This window comes from Mugil cephalus, chromosome 4 (assembly GCF_022458985.1).
Source record: "Mugil cephalus isolate CIBA_MC_2020 chromosome 4, CIBA_Mcephalus_1.1, whole genome shotgun sequence".
Taxonomy (NCBI): Eukaryota; Metazoa; Chordata; class Actinopteri; order Mugiliformes; family Mugilidae; genus Mugil; species Mugil cephalus.
In genome coordinates this window covers 15303849-15320109 of record NC_061773.1, presented here as the reverse complement: position 1 = coordinate 15320109, position 16261 = coordinate 15303849, and the positions used below count along the sequence as shown (strand labels likewise).

The window sequence follows — 16261 nt, the reverse complement described above, 5'->3', positions numbered from 1 at the left end:
TCATCAGAATTTAATTCTGGTAACAAGTCATCTGAATTTCATTATGGGGTTAGCTTAGGGTTACTTGTTTCAGCAGAAACCAGCAGTTTTATTTTTCACTCTATGCTAAGCCCCACTGACGTCTTCTTGGACATTTCCAGCACTCGACACAGACATTTGATATGAACGGGAAAATGATAAAAAATGTTTTTAAAAAAGGCCATAATATTGAGACTCTTTCTTAACATTTGTTGAACTTAAACAGTTTTAACCATTTCTCTGTGTGTTTCTCTTAACAGCGTGTGAAATCCTCCTCGGCTCAGACAACCTGGTCTGTAAACCATGTAAGTTCCCACAGCACTTTATGTTCAATCAAACATCAAATAAAAACAGGAAGGAAATGTTGAAATCATTTAAAAATAAGTGGTTTGTTTAACAGCTTAATTGTTCCTGTACTTCAGTTAATTGAATCTTAAAGTACAGTTATTACTGTGATTATTAAGTATGATTAAAAAATGCCGTGGCTCTTGTCGATATTTACACATCTAATTTTCTTCTCACATAATTTTGTTGCATAATTCAAATGCCTTGTGTGTGTTGTTTCTGTCTTTGCAGACTGGAAGCCAAAGACCCTGAACGTGTCTCAGCTCGGGTCAAACCTCCACGTGTCGTTCGATCAGGCTCCAGCCTCCTTCGGCTTCCACTTCTACTACTTGTACTACAAACTGCGGCAGGACGGACCCTTCAAACTGCAGCGCTGCAAACCGGTAAGACCGACTGTCCCGGGTATACCGCAAGGATAGGATTTAGTACCCCAACATTTTTACATATATATAAATCTAGACGATTTACTGATTTTGAGCAGGTATGGTTTAGAGTTAACTTAAAAACTGTTCTCCCACAAAGTACTAAGAAATGGAGGAACGACAGTCGGAAGAATCTTGGTAGACAAAAAATTTGTGTCTTAAGACACATTTGGTTTTTAACAGTGGTTTACTGACATTTTATGTTTTAAAGTAGTGAAGTATATAGTTTATTTTTCTATATTTACTATTAAAGTCATATGCTGTGACAGGTAGTTGTGGGATTCAAAGTCTTAAATGGATTTGGGGAAAAAAATAGTTTTATCCAGAGTGGTTTAGATCAGTTAAAAATGAAAAGTAGTCACAGACATCGCAGCTTTTTAAACAATTTGTATCTTGTCCCCAAGTCATGACACACACGCAACAAACTGTGCAGTGTATTATTCTGCAACAGCACTAGATAGGGATCCATTGTTGAGACAACAGCTGTAATGATACTGAACAGCTCCACAAATGATGCCAGTTTTTTATTTGCATACAGAGCACCAGATTTTTATCGGGATCCATGTTAGTACCAAGTCTGAACAGAGTCTGAACCATTTGAGACTTTATTTGCAGATTGTTTTGTCTGTGTTTCTTCATCTATGAAGTTCATCTCTTTTTTTTATATAAATCTGTTTATTGAAACACATCACATCATGTTACATGAACTTTAGAAAGTTGGTCTTCCCTTTCCAAACAGAATATCTCATCAACCACCTTATATTTGTACATTCACATTGATGTAAGAGCACAGCTAGACAAAAAAAAACAAAAAAAAAACAGAATGTGTTGTTCACTCCTACACCGTAGGGGTTGTAGCCACATTATGGAAATATGAGATAAGAGGCTGCCATATAGTATAGAATTTCTCAGTTGACCCTCGGAGTGAAAATGTGATCTTTTCTAATTTAAGGAATGACATTAGTTCAGTCTGCCAAGATTGTTCCGTTAGTGGTTTAGGCAACTTCCAGTGCAGAAGGATACGCCTGCGGACAATCAGAGAGGCAAATGCTAAAACATTTAATGTCTGCTTACTGAATTCGGAGTAACTTGAGGGAACTCCAAAAATGGCAATGAGCGGACGGGGAGATTAAGCTACACCTAGAACTTCTGATATGATCTTGACAAAGCTCTTTCAGAACCCTGTTGGATTCGAGCATGACCAGAAAGTATGAGCTAAGTCGAAGTTCATCTCTTCATTACAACTTCCAATGCGACTATTTGATACGACGACAGACACTTAATTTGTGTTGAATTGGTTGTGCGAGGCGTCATCCAGCGATGTTACGTGTTTCTACCTGTTCGTGCAGACGCACGTTCTGTTACTGCCTCCTCCCGACCGAACCGTTCAAATTTTAGTTGGAAGTTGAAAGAAGTAGCTTTGTGAAGAATGACAGACTGGGAGAGAACTCTGCACAACTGTCCAATTACTTAACAAGAGAACAGACAAAGAACTTAAAACTGTGTCACTGACCTGTGGATTAGACATCAGTTTGTGGTTCAGTGATACAATCAGCCACTGTGATTAGTAGAGTTGACAAAAGGTTGAGGTTTTAGTAGCGAAAGTAGCGGACGTAGAGTGGATGTAATTCTAACTGAACATTTGCAAAATGTGTTCATTTATTTTATTTTTTTAGTCTTTTTAGTTATAGTTTTTAGTCTATTATTGTGTATTTTTAATATAAATAACTGTCTTTAGGACGTGAACCAACCCAGAACAACCTGCATCCTCCAGGACGTCACTCCAGGGACCTACGCTCTAGAGGTACATAAACACATGTTCACAGCAGAAGTCAGCTGGTTTAACTACTCTTAATTTAAAATAAAAAAAACTGACAATTTACTGACAAAAAAAATACAAATATAATTAATTATCTTTTGGACTTACTGTTTTTGTCTCTTCCGTTATTCTTTTCTTCTTTGTTAGCTGCGAGATGACACTAACACAACCCGGAGGCAAACTCAGTACCACGTCAGCCAGGGTGAGAGACAGACACACACACACACACACACACACACACACACACACACACACACACACTATACGTTTATCATATGTTTGTGTGCTAAATACGAAACAATACAGTAACATAAAATACAAGGAGACATGTTTTTATTGATTAGAAATGACAATTAAATATAAAGTGAGTCTCCTCAGGATGTGGAGGACACTAGTCAGGAGTCATGAGTTATAGAAAGACATTACACTTTTTCTGGAGATAATAATATAATGCCAGCAAGGGTAAAAAGAGGCAAGGGACGCATGTTGGACACTGGTTAATGTCGTATCAACAGAAAAGGTACGGGGTGAAGAAAAAGGCTCACTACACCAGAGGGTCCAGTTTAAGAAGTGTTCATCTATGTGTTGGTTTAGATGGTTTAGATGCAGCATCATAGCTACTGCTTATGAGATGAAACACAGCTATCAGTTGTCTGAGTCAGACGTCTCATGCCGGCTGTGTTTTCTTCGTCCTCCAGTCCACTCCCCCTGGGCGGGGCCTATCCGTGCCATGGCCATCACGGTGCCTCTGGTCATCATGTCGGCCTTTGCCACACTCTTCACTGTCATGTGTCGCAAGAAACAGCAAGGTGAGAGAGAAGACTTTGAATTTCACATCACCATTTTCACAAATCTTATCCCCTCTGTGACAGTCATGGTACCGAGAGGATGAATCTTATCAGCAACATGTGGGTTTTTAATTTTAAGTTTATCTAAATTTAGTGGCTGCATTTTAATTCGCTTTCTCTCTTTAGAAAACATCTACAGTCAGCTGGACGAGGAGAGCAGCGAGTCGTCCAATCACAGCGCGGCGTTGAACGCAGAGCGACCGTGGCCCCGCCCCAAAGTTTTCATCTGTTACTCCAACAGAGACTGTCCGAAACACACCAGCGTCATCCAGAGCTTCGCCTACTTCCTGCAGGACTTCTGTGGCTGCGAGGTGAGACTCTGATACACAAATCACGTAATGGCTGGATGACAAGGAAGAAATATTATATAAAAATATAAAAAATATAAAAATAAGTAGGTCTTTCGAGTGAGGTTCCTTCTTTTATTTTATTTTATAATTGTAAAAATTGTTGTTACCGCCTGCTCAGGTGGTGTTGGACCTGTGGGAACACCTGGAGATGTGCAAAGAGGGTCAGATGTCGTGGCTCAGCAGGCAGCTGGACGAAGCAAATTTCATCATCACTGTCTGCTCCAAAGGCCTACGGTAATATAATATACTGTGTTTATTATTTAAATACGGTACTAACGTTTAAAGACATAAATAGATAAACTCCTCAGATGGACTTTCAGATGTAGTTCAACCAGTGGCCACTAGATGGTGCTTAGGAGTGGGACATGCAGTACTTCTTCTCTGTTGGAAGCTGTTTTCTAATTATTGTTTTATTCAAGTACATTAATGTTTAAATGAGTGTATTGCATGTTTAAAGGAGTTATTTTGCTTGTTTGACAGGTTTCAACTAACTGTCTTTGCTTGTACAGCCCTTTTTTCAAGTATTTTTCATTGGGATATTGTTTGTTTCTTCTCCCTGTTTTCTTTATTCATCTCATCTTTTTCTCCCATTCAGTGTATATACTGTATTTTATTTTATTTCTGTAAAGTATAGGTAAATAAATAAATAACCAACATAATAACCAGTGTGGTTGTAATGTGATGGCTATTCTTTTTAATTTATCTGATTTTATATTCTATGTATTTCTTCCTGCAGCTACTATGTGGAGAAGAAGAGCCGCAGAGGGAAGACGCCAGTCAGTCGTCGCGGTAACAGCGGCTACTCTCCAGCCGGCGGGTCAGGTGATATGTTCATTGCGAGCGTGGCCATGATCGCAGAGAAGCTGCGTCTGGCGAAGCAGACGGAGAGGGGCGGGGCTCTGGAGCTGAGCCGCTACATGAACGTTTACTTTGACTATTCGGCGGAGAGCGACATCCCCACCGTCCTGAGTCTGGCTCCCAGGTAGAGACGCCGCCCTCAGTAGGAAGGTTATAACACATTAATAGATTAAGCTGCAGCCTGATCCTGATCCATCATTATCTTCTCCAGGTTCAAGCTGATGGACCAGCTGCCTCAACTCTTCAGTCGCCTCCACTCCAGTCCGTCCAGTCTGGCCGAGAGAGAGCAGCAGCAGCCGCTCAACATCTCCAGGAGGAACTACTTCAGGAGCAAGTCTGGGCGCTCGCTCTACGTGTCCATCTGCAACATGCACCAGCACATCAGCCAGAACCCCGACTGGTTCGAGCAGCAGCTGGCTCCTGCAGGAGGCTCCTCTTCATCCTCCTCGTCTTCTTCCAAACACGCTCCTCTCCCCCCTGGCCCGGCTCCAAGCCCTCCCCCAAAGCAGCTGTGCTCCCCCTCGTCCTCTCAGCTGGAGCAGAGGTTTGACTCTGGCCTGGTGCTGAACGAGGTGGTGGTGAGGACGCCTTCTCTGGAGGACGAGGACGGAGCGGCGCGGACTAACCAGCTGCTCCTGGCCCCTGGCTCTAGTCCCAGCCTCCACCGTGGCCCTAGTCCCAGTCCTGGTCTGGGTTCACGCCCAGATCTTTGTCCCAGTCCAGTCCTGCCACATTGCTCTTTGTCCATGATGGGACCATCATCAAGGTAAAAATTAAATTAAATTATATCCTCCTGGTGTCATAAACTGAGACTCTTTGGTCTGACTGCTGCTTCTTTTCTTCTCTTTCAGGTCCACGTCTGGAATATCAGGGCTTTTACCTGAGGAGTCTTCCTCCTCCTCCTCCTCCTCTTCCTCCTCCTCAGCCCCCTCCATCCTCCAGGACGGTGTATGTCATGCCCCCGTCCAGACAGACGATGGTCGTCTCTCCACTCCAGATGTCCCACCTCCTCGCGATTCAGGCATCTACGATTCATCTGTTCCCTCCTCTGAGCTTTCCATCCCCCTGATGGAGGATCTGTCACATGACCAGGCAGACTGCTGCTCATTGGCTGAGAGCGAGTCATCCTCCTCTGGCCTCGGTGTGTTTCACCTTCAAATCTTAGAACCTCTCTGGGTGTTTGATGTATAAAACGTCATTATAATTTGCCATGTGATTTATGTTGGTCGTCTCCTAGGTGACGAGGAGCCTCCTGCTGTCACTTCGCTACACTGCAGCGCCGCCACCGTCTGTAAAGCCGAGCTTCACCACCACCTTCACCTGGAACACAGCGACGCTCTCTCACCTGTGGCATCACTGTAGGGGACGGTGCCGGCCAATCAGATGAGGGCTGGCCCAATGACATCATCACTAAAATGTTGAATATACTGATTAATATACTTATTAATTAGAAGGAGGAGCTTGTCATCGTTGTGGAAACGTAACTAGAAAAATTAACTGCCACTGTGGAGAACTGTTCTAGAACTGGTCCTTAGTAACTACGGTAACCACTGCGCTAAAGAACAGATTCGGTTGCTGCTGGGTTCTAGAACTCCCCCTCCTCGTGACCATGGTGGCGGCCCTGGTACCATGGTAACCACTGGATGGAAGAACACTGGCAGAGGACAGCAGGGTTCTAGAACCCTCGGTTGCCTTGGTAACTTGGGCAACGCTGCTTCCTGAGGTGACTTGTAACGTTTCAGTAACTATGGTAACTATTGCCAGTCCCCAGCATTTATGGTAAGCACTGTATTCGACAACACTGCCTCCCTGGTATCTATGGCAACCACAGACTTTTTTTTGAATACTGCTTCCGGAAACTATGGTAACCACTGAGTCGTAGATCGCTACTTCCTGGTGACTACGGTAACCACCAAATTCAAGGACACTATTTTCAGGTAACTATGAAAACCACTGGGTTCTAGAAACACTACTTTCCAGAAACTATGGTTACCACTTCCTAAAACACTACGTCCAGTTGTCACAGTCCTAGAGCTCTACTTCCCAGTGACTATGGCAACCATAGCATCCACAACACTGGTGTGTGTTGACAGGTGCAGGTGCTTTGAGTGTTTTTGAAGGACGAGATCTACAGATGCTGGTAAAGCTGTTCAAACCAAAGACGGCGTTGACTCTGCGCTGTGATTGGCTGGTAGACGGCTGACTTGTGTATGAGCTGATGTTTGGTGCCAAACTGTTTGTTAGGACACTTTTTTTTTGATACAGAAAGTGCAAGAAGACACGGGTTTAGATGTTTCCCTGCAACAACATCCAATGGGATCGAAGCGTGGCTACAGTACAGGACATATTCTAACATCAGTATTCTAACACCAGCTAAACATGAAACAACTTGGAGAAAACTGTTTTAATGTAAATGTGCCTTTTTTTAATCAAGAGAAGCATCTTTCATTATAAAGGGAAACCGTATTAAAGCTTTTTATTCTCCATCTTTTATCAATGTATCCAATTATTTTAAATTCTTCCACCATTGGAGACGTCGTGAGTTCGTCAGAGCAGCCGTGACGACTCCTGTCTAATCATTAACTGTTGGTACTAAAACCTGATAATGTGATGTAAAACGGAGGAAGAGAGTTATTTATCTGAACTAAAACTTTCCTTATATTTTTAGTCATAAAATCCACACCATAATATTCAAACTCATCCTAGAAGATATTTGTCTGTAGCATGGTTTCTGTTTTTGAGCTTGTATAGTATTAACTATTAATGTTACATTTATTAGTTGCATACATATTTCTATTCTTTTCTAATGTTGTTGCAGGAGGCACAAAGACAAGGGCATTACAGAAAAGTGACACTTTGCCCATTTCTATCAGAGAAAATAAAAGCATGTTTAAGCAAAACCACGAAACAGTAATTCAAGTCGTAATTCAGAGAAATTTTCACTTAATTGGAGATTTGTTTTTGAACGATCCCCAGCTTTTTAAATCTTTTCCTGGCAGTAGTTGGTTTCTGAACTCTTTCCATTCATTCCTGGTTTATTTTTCATAATAATAAAAGGACTCTCAATGATTGCAGTCATTTTTTTTTTTGTCTCTGGATCAAGAACCATGACTTTTAAGTTTTATTAAATTCAGTTTTCTGTCTCAAATGTTGGAGTTGCTGCCGAAGGCCGAGCGTCGACCACCAGCTTTGTTGGAAGAGAAGGTTTAGTTTCCTACTCTGTAAATATTACCTTTATTTTTCTCTGGAAGTGTCTGGTCTGTTTCAGTTTTGTATAGCTAGTGTTTTTCTACATAGTTTTATTTTGGACATGTACTGTTTTATAGTACTTTAATGTAGGAAATAAATCCATCTCATAAAACCTCTGCTCTCTTTATCGTTTCTGTTGGTCACAGCCCACAAGTAGTTTATGTTGTAGTATGACAATAAAATAACAAACTCAGAGGGATTCATGCATCACTCTTGACTACCGTATGAGCTTTTGGAGACACGCTGCAGCATAGTAAGTATTTAAATTTCTTTTCTGTTCGTCGCCGTCGTCTCTTCAGCTTGAAGCCAATCTGCAGGTTTTAGTTTCTCCTGGAAAAAACCAAACTTCACTGACATAAAGAGCAGCAGACAGCTCTTTAGTGTTTGAGCTGCGAGGCAGCAACACTTGAAACAACAGGAGCCACTAAAGCTCACAGAAGGACGGGCTCAAAGGCACCGAGTCCAGACACAGTCTGCCTTCAACATAAAAGCACAAAGTGACCTGGGAGCAATGACTCTGCCTCATGTTTCATTGTTTGATTGTTTACACTGAATAAAACAAAAAGCTCAACCTCGATGCCCAGTTCATTGTTGAGAGAACTGTTTATATACTGTCGGTGTAAACAAGTGCTAAAACTAAACTCTCACGATCGCTTTTTGTGCTGAAAGTGAAGTTTAAAGAAGCGTCAACACATTGAACCTGTAACATTTGACATCAAATAAATTGATAAAGTCAATCTTAATTTAATAAATAATTAAATAATCAATTGACACATTCGTAATTCTGATAATATTTCTTTTCCAAAAGTTTTTAGCCTTATTTTTCTCTCTCTAAAATACATGTTAAAAGTGTTGATAATGTATTCGCGATATTTAAACAGCGTGTCTCAACTAATCATTTTTATTCATATTTTTATTATTTCAAAATAAACGAATTCTTAACTTTTCACCGTTGTTTTATTTATTCATTTATTTAGTAATTAATTTAATGAAACGTTTTTAATTGATAAAGTAGTCACTAGCTGGTAAAAATCGGTAATTCTAATAATATTTATATATATATTATTTTTTTTAATGATATTTCTGACTCGAAATAAAACGACACTTATTTTGAAGATCGTCACCGGAAGTTGAAGATTGAAAAAAAAAAGGGAAGGATTCAGGACTCACTGCGACTCCCAGTTTGTTGTTGAGCTCAGTCTGAGGTTTGACTTTAGGAAAAAAAGAGAAAACTTTTCATTAGTTTTTATTCACCGGGAGAGTTAAACAAAGATCCGGAAGCAGCCGAGTGAGTGAGTGAGTTAGTGTTTGTTAGTTTGTCCGTTTGTTGGATCAGCTGATTGTGAGTCTGTTGGAGGATCGTTGGGAGGAGCTGCAGTCCGATGCAGGCAGGTGATGGATGTCAGCGGGGTTCAAGGTGAGGTTCATGTCCACTGAGCGTCTCAGATCAATTTAATGAATCAAGTAAAAGTGAAATAAGAAGGAAGATGAGGTGTGTGTGGGTCGGAGGAGGGTTAATGGCTGTGATAATATGAAGTGTGGTAGAGAGACCCTGAAACACACGGTCCTGTCAGAGAGAGAGAGGAGACAGAAAGAGGGTTAATAGCTGCATAGTCACAAGTTTGTCTCAGAGGGACTTCTAGTCTGTACAAACAGACACATAGTGTCTTTATTGTCTTTGTGAGACCCTCACTGACCTAATCCTGATTCTAATAATCATAATTTAGACTTGAGTTTAAATTGAGCCTCAAAAACACGTCCTCACATTTCTACAAATGTCTTATTAAACCTCTTAAACTAAAAAAAGATAAAGCTCTAAAGATCCTCCCAAAATGAAACACACGGTTTTCTATATGTCTTTTGAATCTATGTGAGGAGTGTCGTTGACACAATGTCTCTACCCACAATCCTAATCCTAATCTAGACCTGTCCAGAACAACAAATGTCTCCTTAAATATCTACAACTCATATTAGCCATCTCAAAAATAAACACAATACCCTCACAGTGTAAATTCTGTCTGTGTGAGGACCCTCACAGATGTAACGCCGTCATAATCCAAGATTTAATCCTAATGTAAATTTTAGGATTTAAAATAAGATGTGCAGCACTTTCAAAAGTCAGGTCCTCACTTTTTTTTTCACTATCGGTAATTTCATTTTAAAGCTGTTCAGTCTGCGAGACAATCCTCAGCAACGCAGTGATGATACCAAATCTGATCTGGAATAGTCCTTTGAGGGGCTCTTGGATGTCAGATTTAAGACATAACAAGACACGTTATTTGTCCTTTCAAAGTCCCGCAATCATCATCACAGAGCTCTAAAAAAGCCCAAAGATACTTCCTCCTGGTAGACAGCTCTTTCTTTTTTTTTTTCTTTTTTTAACACAAGTGATTTTTAAAACGTGATGCAGGGAAGCTGGCGTGGCTCAACATGTTTGATCAGAGCTGATGTTATCCTTGTATAAAGGGCTCCTCCGTGTCAGGAATGTTTGTCTACCTTGGTCTTTACACCAGTGCTCAGCCGAGGAAGCTCTGAGCCTAATGACTACAGACCAGCCCAGATAATAAAATAAAAATATGGACGGGGGAATTTGGTTTGGTCTCCAGGCTTAGGGCGTCTGACTAATTGGATGAAGGATGGAGCTCATTCGCTGAGTTCACTGTGGTTTTGATCTGCAGTGGCATCCTTCTGTCTGCCATTGGTTTCCTTTAGCAATGCAACGATTAAATTCATCAAAATAAGACCCAGACACACGAGAGACATTTGTCGTCATTAATAACGTTACCCTACAGAGGGCAACAACACAATCAATAACAAACCTGCCAAAACCCCAAAACAAGACGAAGAAAAAGAAAAATAGGAAGTGGTTGCACACTTACAAAAATTATTTAAAATATTATTAAAAATATTTGGACTTTTACAGTAAATTTCTCAGTTTATTGTCTGATGGTTGATAGCATTGTCTCATCAGTTGTCGTTGAGATAAAGAACTCTAGAGTAGAGTTAATGCTAATGGTGATGCTAATGCTAATGGCGACACTAATGGAAAGGCTCATGGCTAACGTGGCAGGGCAGCTTTCAAGCAGTTCGTTCCTGCACATGTAAAACAATACAATTAAACCAGGTGGATTTCCATCAATGTTACACTCTAAATGGGTGTTAGCACCTTTAGCAGGTGTTGGCATCACCATGTGAGTATGAATGATGACTCTACAGGACAATGCAGCGACTTTACTGTTGCGATCAGCAGGTGTTGAAAGGAAATACATGTGTCACCAGATTCTAAATAGACGTTTGCCCTGTAAGACCAGAACATCCACCTCTGCATAAAAAAATACCTTGCGGTATTTGAATTACCGTAACTCACCAATGGACAAAATTCAAAGTGTGGCTGAACAACAGGAAGTTGGGCTTTCGGGGGGGTTAAAAAAGCTGCCATTACGGTAATTAATGAGGCACCGCTGCTGTCGGCTGCAGGTTGACCGGAGAGCCCCAGGAAGAGAGAGAGCTGTTTGGAGGAATTTGTTGTTAAAACCAAAGTTAGTTATATAGATGTCACAAAGGTCTTCCAGACAATAGCACAACTTCCCAGTTCAGCCACACTTTGAGTTTTGTCAACAGAGCAGACCCCTGTGAGTTACGGTAATTAAAATACCGCGTGCTTTAATGTATCACCAGTGACACGTTCAGGATTTAAAGGGTTAGAAGAGATTGAGATGAATATTCATAGGGCCTTGTTGTGTTACATGATGTGCACATCTATTTGTCTTTAAATTAGTAACAAGGATCCATGTGGGCAGCAGCGTTGGAAAGATCTTGGTCGTCATCTCCTGCTGAATCAGTTCATTGTTGGAGATAATGCTGGGGCACAAACTTTCCTCCGTCTGTTTATATTTGCAGCTGATCGTACGCTTCACAGTGGCAGAGCTGTTAAGTAGTAAGGGTCTATAGTGATGGTCCAAAACGTTGCTCTGCTGTGAAGCCTGAATGCCAACAGTCCATATATCCTCCGGTGAGACTCTGCCCGCGGCTCTGTGTTTATGTTATGTACCGTTTTAATATGGAAACTTAAACACCCCGCTGTCGAACGTGGGTCAGCGTCGAGTCGAAGGCTGTGATCGTGGGAGGAATGTGGTTCTGCTGCTGTCGAGGAACAATGAAGATGTTTGTTCTGCTGCTTTGTTCTGTCTACTAATCATCATGTTTCCATCTGCAGTATGCTGCTCTGCCGGTTTATAGGAGACGCCTCTGTGTGTGTGTGTGTGTGTGTGTGTTCTTGTTGTAGAGGGTTAGAACCTGTCAAGACTTGGCTATAGGGTAGGGTTTACAGAGCTCAGTGTTGGGGCAAGGGGACAGGGGATGCGTTATGAGGGTTTACTGTGAGTGGAAGCTCCTCGCGAAAATAGTTACGAGAGTTTGCGTGTGCGCTGTAACGCGTAGGAGTAAACATGTATACCAGCCTCCAAGGCCCCACTGAGGGGTCGAGCTCCAGCCGCCATCACGTCTCAGTTTCTGTGCATGTAAATTAACACAAACACCGTTTGATGACTGTTGTCTCTAAAGGATCTCCACCTACTGCTGGATTTATTTATTGAGCTCCACCCCGATGTTAGTTATTTTAGAGACAAAGCGTAAATCGCACCTGAGCCTCGGAGGCTTCCATACTCACAGTGATGTCAATGCTGAGCTGTTGAAGCAGAGAAAGAAATAACAAATACAGACATTAGTCATTATTACACAACCATGGTTCAGTAAATAACCACATGCAGATATGTTTGTGGATGACATATTCACACACAGTGCACTCATATTAGATATCCTCAATTAATCCTTGTTTAGATTAGTACATTTTTTAGTTATTTAACAGCTGCACTGCACCGCTTTTGTCTTTTTTGGGCGATCGTTTGTAATATATGATGAGTGGGTGCTCTTTAATGGGACCCAGGAATCGTTTGGAAACACAGAGCGAAATTTTATGGAGTAGCAAGAATTTGGTATTTTACAAGATGATTCTGCAAACGGTCCTGGTCTAAAGCTGGACCTGGTGAAGTTTCTGGGTTTCGGCATTGATTTAAATCATAGGTTTTCTTCCTATTATTGTGACGTTGTAGTCAGTGGACTAAACTAATTAACAGTATGATCATGTAGCTGAATTACCATGTTTCTGACTGAACATTTAAACACTCACGAAGAAGCATTTAATACTGGACTGTTATATTAGAAGAAATTCACTCGTGTACCTTATGCACTTGTATCCGAGTGTCACGTTATTTTTTACCGCTATCTGTTGAAGAGTGATTTTCAGTTCGCTCTGCCTGATCTAATTTGGCTTTTGAGGCTCAGTGTAACGTCCCCAGCTAGTTTCCAGGCACCTTGGCAGTGCCTGACTCCATCTAACTCAGAAAGAGGTGGAGCGTGTGTTGAGCTGAGGCTAAAGGAACGTCAGCTTCTCTCTGAACGCTGAAAACCGAACAAGGAGGAGAGATATTAAAAACAGATGGAGGGAGGGGGGGTGAAAGACTGAACAGCCCAACACACCTCTGATCTGCGTGTGCACTTGTAAATGTTGTGGGATGGGAGTCGCCTCACATGCATGAAGACCCATTAACACTAAGAGCTTTTATCCCGAAGGCTCGGTTTAAGGTTAGAGCACAGCGAGTTGTAGTTACGTGGTCACCGTGAAGGTCTCTAGGAAATGAATGTGAGTCAATGTAATGTCCTCTCAAGTGGTGGAAACGGAAGTGTGTGCATGTGTGAATGAGTGAATACAGGGTGGGATGATTTTGAGCTGGAAATGGAATGAATGAGTCACACTTTTAAACTGTACACACACCTCGCACAAACTCATGTTTCCTTCTTTGTTGACATAACGTGTTAGGTGGCAGGGTGGTTCAGTTTGTTTGTGTTGTGAGCTTTATCTCCCGCTGTATTTCATTCACTGTAGCAGCTCAGAATGTGATACGTGGCTCGATTATCGGCTCAAACCGATTGCCAAGCGCACACACCGACCTTTTATTTTCCACGTAAAAAACAAAACCAGAAAAAACGTCGTCATCATTGAAGGACGTCTGAGATGTGTGCAGACGCATTTTATTACCACCACCATATCAGTTCTAGTGCTAATACTTTGTGACCTGCCATGCCCTGCCCCTCGGATGATGCGTATGACGTTATTGCTCTGTCCATCGCAACGTGAAGCCCGGCCCAAACAATCTGACTGGTTCGGCAGATCTTTGCTGGATCTTTGCTCAGTTCCCAACGCAGTGTCTTTTCTGTTACAGGCAGGTCAGCTGTGCTGGCTTCTAGGCTGCTGCAGACACGGATCTCCCCATTGGGTATCCAGGCATCTTTTGTAGTTGTTTGTTTTAGGACTCCCATAAACCAAAACCACATCTCATCTCTGTAGCGTGAAGTCTCCTTCTGCTGTGTGGAAGAACTTTTCTCCGGAAAATTAAGTCAGTCACGGATAAATTAGTAAATTGTTCAATGTGGATGTTTGACGGGGTTAAAAGAAGGGAGAAAAAAAGAGAAAAGAGTAGAGAGCACAGGTTTTCCGGACTGTTTATTGAACTGAATCCAGTCATATCTAGAAGAATACAAGGAAAACCTTTATGAACCTACAAAAAATCATATTGGGATTGGGATTTAATGTTCCATATTAAGTGTTTCGGGATAGAATTGGGGGTTAAAATAACTTGATCCAGTTTTCACCAGTGTTTCCTGAGCTGACCGAGGGCAGGAAACAGAACAGGACCGCTGTCCGTCTCTGTGTTACCGATTCACCTATTTCAAACAGCCGTGGCTGTGAGATGATGTCTCTAACTTTCTGTTTCCTCCTTCCTCTGTTATAAAATTGGAGTATCTGTGTTCTCCCAGCTCCTGGAGGGGCTGACGCTTGTTGTTATTGTCATTTATCCATCATTTGCTAAGCTCCTTCTTGTTTCTGGTTTTACACACCCGTGGTCACACACACAGGTTGGAGGCGTGTCTATAGTCAGCTGCTAGTTTATAGTCACTGAAGATGTAAATACTCTTTTTGGAGTCCCAAGCCATTTATTTCCATCTGTGTAGAATATGTTTATGGACATTTTAACCAAATTTATGGAGTTGGAAATCACTGCTCGTGCTCGAACGATTCACCCATTACAAGGTTTGTTCAGAGTGCACTGGCCACAACAAACCACCAGGTGGAGCTAGTAAACTGTTAGTTGTGGCCATACAGAGGAAGAGGGTGGACAGAGTTCATTTTTTAAGATTTCTAATAAATTCACTTATATTTACACACATCGGACATATATTTTATTATATTTTATTACTTACATAAAGTGAAATGAAAACGAATATTTTCGAAAAATACAGGGAAATAAAATAAATGAAAAAGTTGGTTAATAAGAAAAACAGAAAATACATATAATTTTCAAATTAAAACAAATAAAATGTGAGAGTCCTGATTATTTTATATTATTAAAACAATAAATAAATAAAATTAAACAGCTGTTGGTCATTAATTGTGTTTCACGTGTATCCAGTACAAAAAAGATAAGTTTAAAAGATTTTTAAGTGCTAGTTAACTGAAAAGTAAAATTAAAATTAAATCAGTGTGGAACATATTTCCATCTAATTTAGTGAGTGAACAATTTGTAAATTGTTTTCCCACAACATTTATAAAATTTATTTACTGTAAATTGAGCATATCAAAAGTAGATTAGGGTTAGAAATATCCAAAGTCATATTCAATGTGAGTAAATGGCTGCTAACAGAAGAGATTTCCACTGTTCACTAACCATTTAGTTAATCGTAATTTTTCTAAAGAGTACAAACACTAGTTATTTCGATAACTTTCAGTCAGAACTTCATGTTCTTTTCTTCTTCCAGGTCGAAGCGGCAGAAGAAAACTTCGTCCTTCTCTCTTCTCTCTCCTGACGGCTGGTCCCTCAGAGGGGTAAGAACAAACTGATTCTTTTTATCCACTGCATTACCTCTGCAAGATGATGCAGTGTGTTGACACATATATTGATAAAAAACATGCTAAAATGTGCTCCTTAACAGCACATTATTAGTTATATATTAAATGTTTCTTGCCTGTAGATGGTGTTTGCAGGCCTAATGCTTATTACCAGGCATGGTTGCATCATCTGCTTGTTGCTTGCCTGCTGGTGTCTTACCTATAGCCTATGGACGCTATTGATTAGTGTCAGAATAATTATTTCTGGCCTGGAGATGTAATCAGCTGGAGTGTTGATCTTAATAATGTTGGTGGTCTCATTAATTGTCTAGGAACTCTAATCACTAGTACACGGATGGTGGTCATCACCTAATAATGACAGGCCTAGAAAGGTCAGTTACTAGCTT

General features: G+C 41.0%; 2 protein-coding genes across 2 annotated transcripts in view; both read left to right on the top strand.

Annotated features, from left to right (window-relative positions):
- Positions 1-8021, top strand: part of il17rd (interleukin 17 receptor D) — a 29338-nt gene extending 21317 nt beyond the window's left edge. Inside the window, exons 6-16 of the mRNA XM_047584058.1 lie at positions 279-323; positions 595-746; positions 2524-2589; positions 2752-2806; positions 3303-3413; positions 3579-3763; positions 3921-4036; positions 4539-4784; positions 4872-5426; positions 5512-5801; positions 5898-8021. Coding sequence (XP_047440014.1) covers positions 279-323; positions 595-746; positions 2524-2589; positions 2752-2806; positions 3303-3413; positions 3579-3763; positions 3921-4036; positions 4539-4784; positions 4872-5426; positions 5512-5801; positions 5898-6022 — 1946 coding nt within the window. The 3' untranslated portion in view covers positions 6023-8021. The remainder of the gene's footprint in view (positions 1-278; positions 324-594; positions 747-2523; positions 2590-2751; positions 2807-3302; positions 3414-3578; positions 3764-3920; positions 4037-4538; positions 4785-4871; positions 5427-5511; positions 5802-5897) is intronic.
- Positions 8022-9075: 1054 nt separating this feature from the next.
- arhgef3 (Rho guanine nucleotide exchange factor (GEF) 3) overlaps positions 9076-16261 on the top strand; it is a 30886-nt gene continuing 23700 nt past the window's right edge. Inside the window, exons 1-2 of the mRNA XM_047583763.1 lie at positions 9076-9326; positions 15785-15851. Of these exons, the coding sequence (XP_047439719.1) occupies positions 9292-9326; positions 15785-15851 (102 nt within the window). The 5' untranslated portion in view covers positions 9076-9291. The remainder of the gene's footprint in view (positions 9327-15784; positions 15852-16261) is intronic.